Source organism: Solanum stenotomum, chromosome 3 (assembly GCF_019186545.1).
Source record: "Solanum stenotomum isolate F172 chromosome 3, ASM1918654v1, whole genome shotgun sequence".
In the NCBI taxonomy this organism is placed as follows: Eukaryota; Viridiplantae; Streptophyta; class Magnoliopsida; order Solanales; family Solanaceae; genus Solanum; species Solanum stenotomum.
In genome coordinates, this window is record NC_064284.1 from 4,534,910 (window position 1) to 4,542,409 (window position 7,500).

The 7,500-nt window shown below is 37.5% G+C and overlaps 1 protein-coding gene across 1 annotated transcript; it reads left to right on the forward strand.

The window, feature by feature from the left end:
• The first annotated feature begins 741 nt into the window (after nt 1-741).
• LOC125859412 (ATP-dependent Clp protease ATP-binding subunit ClpA homolog CD4A, chloroplastic) lies at nt 742-7,036 on the forward strand. The gene is made up of 10 exons (XM_049539157.1): nt 742-970; nt 2,026-2,607; nt 2,821-2,936; nt 3,141-3,263; nt 3,346-3,531; nt 4,200-4,415; nt 4,595-4,812; nt 5,115-5,190; nt 5,273-5,362; nt 5,479-7,036. Exons 2-10 carry the CDS (start codon nt 2,040-2,042, stop codon nt 6,661-6,663), a joined length of 2,778 nt encoding a protein of 925 aa, XP_049395114.1. The 5' UTR covers nt 742-970; nt 2,026-2,039; the 3' UTR covers nt 6,664-7,036.
• The last annotated feature ends 464 nt before the right edge of the window (nt 7,037-7,500 follow it).

A 7,500-nucleotide genomic window follows, 5' to 3' on the forward strand; every position in this document is an offset into this window, starting at 1 on the left:
ACTTCTACGCAACTACTACTTTTATTTGTGTCTGACCATTAAAATGTAAATCATTTAATTCATGCGTTTACTAGTATATTTGTTGTTATTTTTCTTTTCTGAAAAAAAAGAAGGTGACGTGAACAACAAACAAGGGCTTGAATCTTAAACTAAAAACAAAACAAAAGTTATTGTCACTCCAAAATGAGAGGACCTACTTGTTCCAAGTTTTCACAATCTTTTTCAAAAAAATCAGGAAAATTAGCCAAAAAAAGAAAAAAAAAAAATCTTCCTTCAAGAATCTTCAGATCATTAATTAGAAATTTCGAAATTCAAACTCTAAATTTTTTTTTTTATTTTTTGGTAGAAATATTGTATTTTAAGTGAGTCTTAGACATCGCAAAAATCAAATAATTAAATAAAATAATGTTTTACATTTCGAAATATGTGTCTTTAAGTTTAAAAAAGCAAATAAAATTCAATTAAATATGTGTATACAGTATTAAAAGCATGGAACTCCTTAACAATATTGTTTAGAACTTTAAATTTAATTAAAATTATATACTCCGTTTGTTCATTTTATACGATTTATTTTTCTTTTTAATCGATCCCAAAAAAATAATATATTTCTGTATTTTAATAAAAATTAACTTTAATATACTCATTTACTCTCCAAATAAGAGATTCTTAAATAATCTACGTAATAGACATTTATAACACAAATATATTTATAACAGAATAGGGTTTATTGTTATTTATTTGCACGAAAAAAAGGGAGAGATATTGTTGTGTGTATGCCGGTGCAGGAGTGGTCAATGGAGTATCATTTTTTTTTAATATTATTATATGATTTATTTATATATAATTGACAATTATATCTATCTACCTACTAGCGCTATAACACGGCCGACTTTCAAGCTCTCTCTATTTCTTTTCCCTTTCTTTCTTTTTTTTTTCTTCTCCTCTTTTCACAATCTTTAGTGTTATTGAGGTGAGCATTTTTATGAATTAATCTCATTATCTGTATGTGTTTATTGATGAATAACACAGATTGGTATTAGGGTTCTTTTCAAGATTTGGTTTTGGGTGTGTCTTGAATTTTTTTGAATTAGGTGTTTCTGCATTTAACTACTTCGACCCTTTATTTCTTGTGTTGAAATTCAACCATTACTTCTGTAAAGATTGCAACTTTGGACCTGATTTTGTTCATTTGAGTTGTTCTGACCTGTTATTTTGATGTTTTTACTTAATGAATCAAAGTTGTAAGGATGGGTCTTTTGCTTCTACTTGTTTGGACTAGTTTCTTTCCAAGTAATGGGGTTATTCTTTTATAAGTTGGTATTGTTGTAGATTTTGGCCTTGCTTCTTTGAAAGGGGTATGATGTAGGTTACCATTTTTTTATTTTTTTTATTTAAGCAATGTAGTTCTGGTTGACTTGTTGTGGTGTTAGAATTCCCAATTAACCGCTTCACTAAATTACTCCTAGTGCTGAATAAAACTGCCTTGTCTCAAGGGTGTGGGTTGTTGTTGTTGAATTCTAGAGTGTTTGTTTATATATTCCCATTGGAACCAAGTTAATCTATGCAATAGGGAATTATATATTCACGATTCTGCTAATTTAGAAACTAAAGTCCTTGTAGCTTGGCTACTTTATCCTGTATAAAACAGTTACCATCCAGTGGTTGCATAGTTTTCCAGGTCTTCTTGTTTTGAGGCTTTATTATTCATTTTGAATTTAGCTTTAAGCTTATGCGCTAGTTGTATGTTGCTCGAGTATTTTGGGAAAATGGGCAACATGCATTTGCAGAGTTTTTTTAAGTTTGGCATTCCCATAATGATCCTATTTTTCTACATTATGTCATCTAAAGAAATTAACTTTCAATGGTTAATGGTTAACAATGGTCCAAAAAAAGTAGCCTTCAATGGTTATTAGTTAATGATGGTTTTGTTGATGTCTGCTAATTATATGTATATGTTATGTAATATGAACCTTGGTATTTTTCCCATTGCCACTAGTGATCTTTTCTGATATGCTATCATGTCAGGTTGCAGGTCCATCATGGCTAGAGCTTTAGTTCAGTCAACAGACATTCTATCTTCAGTAGCTGGTGAAAGGGCTGGACAATTCAATGGATCCCGGAAAAATCAAAGAACTGTTAGAATGCTATGTAATGTAAAATGTTCTTCCTCAAGGCTGAATAGTTTTGCAGGACTGCGAGGGTGCAATGCGTTAGATACACTACTAGTAAAATCTGGAGAAACTCTCCATTCGAAAGTGGCAGCTGCAACTTTTGTCAGACGGCCACGAGGGTGCCGATTTGTCCCAAAAGCAATGTTTGAGCGCTTCACTGAGAAAGCAATAAAAGTCATTATGCTTGCACAAGAAGAGGCCAGACGACTAGGTCACAACTTTGTTGGGACAGAACAGATCCTGCTGGGTCTTATTGGTGAGGGAACTGGTATTGCTGCTAAGGTTCTTAAATCCATGGGAATTAATTTGAAAGATGCTCGTGTGGAAGTAGAGAAGATTATTGGCAGGGGTAGTGGATTTATTGCAGTGGAAATCCCTTTTACTCCTCGTGCAAAGCGTGTTCTAGAATTATCTCTGGAGGAAGCCCGCCAACTAGGTACCCCTATCTAATCATTTCAGCCTTTTGTTGGATGGTCTAACGGTCATGCAAACACAAAAATGATCTCCTTTTAAGTTTTATTTTGATGTAGTTGTTAGTCATGATTTTTCAATAGTTACTTCTTTCCTCTCTAGTCCTCTCCAGGCACAAGCTTCATGGATTCTAAAAATAATTTCTTTGTTGTCTGTGTTGATTGGTTTTGTGATGCAGGGCATAATTACATTGGCTCGGAACACTTGCTACTTGGATTGTTGCGCGAAGGTGAAGGTGTGGCTGCCCGTGTTCTTGAAAACTTGGGTGCTGACCCCAGTAACATTCGCACACAGGCAAGTCATTTTCCTTTCTCAAACTGGTTTGAAATGCTTTTCTTGAAGCCAAGGTCTGCGTACATCTTACCTTCCCCAAATCCCACCTGTGGGATTACACTGGGTATGCTGTTATTGTTTACTTCTGATGAGGGTGAGGGTATTTAAATTGCTTGACTTCATTGTAAATCAGTTTCTCTTTTTGGTTGAAAAATAAATAAATAGGTCATACGGATGGTTGGCGAGAGTAGTGAGGCTGTTGGTGCTAGTGTTGGCGGTGGAACTTCTGGCCTAAAAATGCCTACATTGGAGGAGTACGGCACCAATTTGACAAAGTTAGCTGAAGAGGTACATAGAAAGATATTTTGTCATAATGTGGCGATTGATTGGCTCTCTTCAATTATTTGATCTGGTCATATTATATTTTCAGGGGAAACTAGATCCTGTAGTTGGAAGACAGGCTCAAATCGAGCGTGTTACTCAAATCTTGGGTCGCCGTACAAAAAACAACCCTTGTCTTATTGGAGAACCAGGTGTTGGAAAAACTGCTATTGCCGAAGGGCTAGCTCAAAGAATTGCTAATGGTGATGTCCCTGAAACAATAGAGGGAAAGAAGGTACAGAGGTGTATGATAAATTTGCAGAACATGTTTTATGCTTGTGCTTTATTTTCTCTTTTTCAATTTCATCTCAACTGTGTGGCAGATCCAGAAGCTGTGCTACATTCTTAGATAGAAAGACTTCAAAAATCATTTTTATAATGTCTTAGAATTTGATTTTGTACAGTTGGTAATTTTTAAAATTGGAAGGAAAAACTCTGCAGACAGAGATATACACAAGAAATATGTTAAAGTAGGAAAAGCCATATTGTTATCTGATTCCCCATAACCCCCTCCCCCCCCCCCCCCCCCCCCCCCCCCCCCCCCCCCCCCCCCCCAAACACTAAAATTACGTGATTCTAAAGTGTCCAATCAATATTTTTGGTAGGCGTGCCAAAAATTTACAGAAACACTTGAATGTCCCACTAACTTGTACGAACAGGTTTTCGAATTTCAACCGCCTTGAGCCTGCTTTACATATTTCTTTCAGTGACTGGTATATGGACTCAGCTATAAAGCACTGAAGAAAAACAGGATTTATAAAAACTGAAGTCATAGGGAAGATGAACCTATTTTTGTGAATCTTTTTATCTGCAACTATTTTGATGTGGTATACCCTCCTTTTCAAAAAATGTATATATCCTTGTCATGATATGAATCTGTGACTTGCTATGGGTGATGATCAGGTCATAACACTTGATATGGGATTGCTTGTTGCTGGGACAAAATACCGTGGAGAGTTTGAGGAAAGACTGAAGAAACTAATGGAGGAAATCAAACAAAGTGATGAAATAATACTGTTTATTGATGAAGTACACACATTGATTGGAGCTGGAGCTGCAGAGGGAGCAATTGATGCTGCGAACATCTTGAAACCTGCCCTGGCTAGAGGCGAGCTACAGGTTCATTATCCTCATTGACCTGTAGTATGTCGTTCCTTGGAATCTCAATGAGAACTATGAAATCTACCTTAAATTTGGTGTTTAATCATTATCTTGATCGGAGTTCATCCTGGTAAAACTACAAAAGAATTTCAAAGCTGGTGTAATTGAGAAGTATTTTGCTTGGTTTCACTTGTCAGTGTATTGGAGCCACAACCCTGGATGAGTACAGAAAGCACATTGAGAAAGACCCTGCACTGGAGAGGAGGTTCCAGCCAGTTAAAGTCCCTGAACCTTCTGTGGATGAAACCATACAGATCTTGAAAGGGCTTCGGGAGAGGTATGAGATTCATCACAAGCTCCGTTACACTGATGAGGCAATAGACGCTGCTGCCAAGCTTTCTCACCAGTACATCAGGTATTATTAATCATATATTCATTTTCCAAATTATCTTCCGGACTCAAGTTGTTGGTACATTTTGACTTTGGGATTTCATAGCAAACTAATTTTTTTCTCGTATGCTTTAGATATATCCTTCCCAATAATAAAACTGTTAGGAGAAGCGTCTTTTCTTTTGTATCAGTGCCGGAATAGGCTTATGCACATTTTATCTCCTGAAAAATTGCACATTTATCTCCACTCCAAAAAAAATCATCTTAATTCCATGATTTATCTGAAGTAAAGCATGAATATGTTTTTGAGTTGAACCTTTGTTCCAGTGACCGCTTTCTGCCTGATAAAGCAATTGACTTGATTGATGAAGCTGGTTCCCGTGTTCGACTTCGTCATGCACAGGTATAAAATACTCTCTTTGGCTTACTCTGTCGTTCCCTTTCTTCCTAATGGAGTCATGACCTGTTTTCCTGATACCATCTAGCTCCCTGAGGAAGCAAGAGAGCTGGAGAAGGAGCTTCGCCAGATTACAAAGGAGAAAAATGAATCTGTCCGTGGTCAAGATTTTGAGAAGGTGACTGGTTTCCTCTCGATCCTGTGCATAAAATTCCTCTGAACTGATTAATTTCTTATTGAAAGCACTGAGATGTTCAGGATGTGCAATTTTAATCCTCTCTATGCATTGGACAGGCTGGGGAGTTGCGTGATAGAGAAATGGACCTTAAGGCACAAATCTCAGCCTTGATAGACAAAAACAAAGAGAAGAGCAAGGCGGAATCTGAGGCAGGAGATGCAGCAGGTCCCATAGTGACAGAGGCAGATATTCAGCACATTGTCTCTTCCTGGACTGGCATTCCTGTAGAGAAGGTCTCAACTGATGAATCTGATCGCCTCCTAAAAATGGAAGAAACACTTCATACCCGAGTCATTGGCCAGGATGAAGCTGTAAAAGCCATTAGTCGTGCTATCAGACGTGCCCGTGTTGGACTCAAGAATCCCAACCGACCTATTGCCAGTTTCATCTTTTCTGGTCCAACTGGTGTTGGGAAGTCAGAACTGGCCAAGTCTTTAGCAACGTACTACTTTGGTTCTGAAGAAGCAATGATTCGGCTTGATATGAGTGAGTTTATGGAGAGACACACTGTGTCTAAACTCATCGGTTCACCCCCTGGGTATGTTGGTTACACTGAAGGTGGTCAATTAACTGAAGCTGTGAGGCGTCGACCTTACACTGTTGTGCTCTTTGATGAGATTGAGAAGGCTCATCCTGATGTCTTTAACATGATGCTTCAAATTCTTGAAGATGGAAGATTGACAGACAGCAAGGGCAGAACTGTCGACTTCAAGAATACACTCCTCATCATGACATCAAATGTTGGAAGCAGTGTGATAGAGAAAGGAGGTCGTCGTATAGGTTTTGATCTAGATTTTGACGAGAAGGATAGTAGTTACAACCGTATCAAGAGCTTGGTGACTGAGGAGTTGAAACAGTACTTCAGGCCAGAGTTCTTAAACAGATTAGATGAGATGATTGTATTCCGTCAGCTCACTAAGTTGGAGGTGAAGGAGATTGCTGATATCATGCTTAAGGAAGTCTTTGTGAGGTTGAAGAATAAGGAGATAGAACTTCAAGTGACAGAGAGGTTTAGAGACAGGGTGGTTGATGAAGGATACAACCCAAGCTATGGAGCTAGGCCATTGAGGAGAGCTATTATGAGACTGCTGGAGGATAGCATGGCCGAGAAGATGCTTGCAAGTGAGATCAAAGAAGGTGATTCAGTAATTGTGGATGTGGATTCAGATGGCAATGTCACCGTCCTCAATGGCAGTAGCGGTGCTCCCTCAGATCCAGCTCCCGAGCCTATCCTTGTGTAGATCAAGTCTTCATTTAGCTCTGCAAATTTGTTGATTGTAATGTTGCTTTCGGTTGTATTGGCTACTAAGCTCTCCTGCACTTAAGAAGCAACTTGTGAGTAATTTTTTGGGGTGACAGACAGTTGACAAGGTGATGATATTCTGCCAAGTTGACAAGGCAGTATCCTTCCCAAGCAGAGCATCCAGGATTACACACTATATACTTAACTGGATTTCATTAAAATTGTAGTGACAGCAGAAGCATTTCTTCTAATTTTTGGTAGGTGATAGTTAGACTTTGTCATCATTTTCAGCACGTTTTTCCTGCTGTTTTGTTACACTGTTTGGCTCAAATCACAACTAAGGATTTAGGTTATGAACTTGAATTTCTCTACTGGTTTTTTAGCTATTGTCCACAACCAACACTAGACAAATCTAATTCCAAATTTTATATTGGATAACCCCCTAATCCTTGTAACTAGACAACCCCTTGGAATAATATTGTGCACTAAAATATCTTCGGCAGGAATTAACATTATTGTTGAACTTGAATGAATTCTTTTGTCAACTCTTCTCTCTTATCTTATTGATGATGAATTGAAGTGTAGTGATTACGTCGCAGAAAATATTCTGTTCTTAGCCACTCTATGATATTATAATAGCTTAATACATCTTTTGGATGTCGATCAACTCTTCAAATGCAGTAATATATGCAGAGACTTTGACCAATATCATTTGTTTTCCTCAAATAATTGATCCTGTTTTCCATGATTTCGCAGACTAATGAATTTAATTAAGCGACCTCGTTGATTAAGATGGAAAAATTGGAAAATTAAGAGTGAGAACTTTAAATAATTA

What these genes read in the sequence shown, in the direction of transcription:
- LOC125859412 (XM_049539157.1), top strand. Translation starts at nt 2,040, where the DNA reads ATGGCTAGAGCTTTAGTTCAGTCAACAGACATTCTATCTTCAGTAGCT. An exon ending in TGACAAAGTTAGCTGAAGAG is followed by an intron (nt 3,264 to 3,345) that starts GTACATAGAAAG and finishes TTATATTTTCAG; the next exon opens with GGGAAACTAGATCCTGTAGT. An exon ending in TTCGACTTCGTCATGCACAG is followed by an intron (nt 5,191 to 5,272) that starts GTATAAAATACT and finishes GATACCATCTAG; the next exon opens with CTCCCTGAGGAAGCAAGAGA.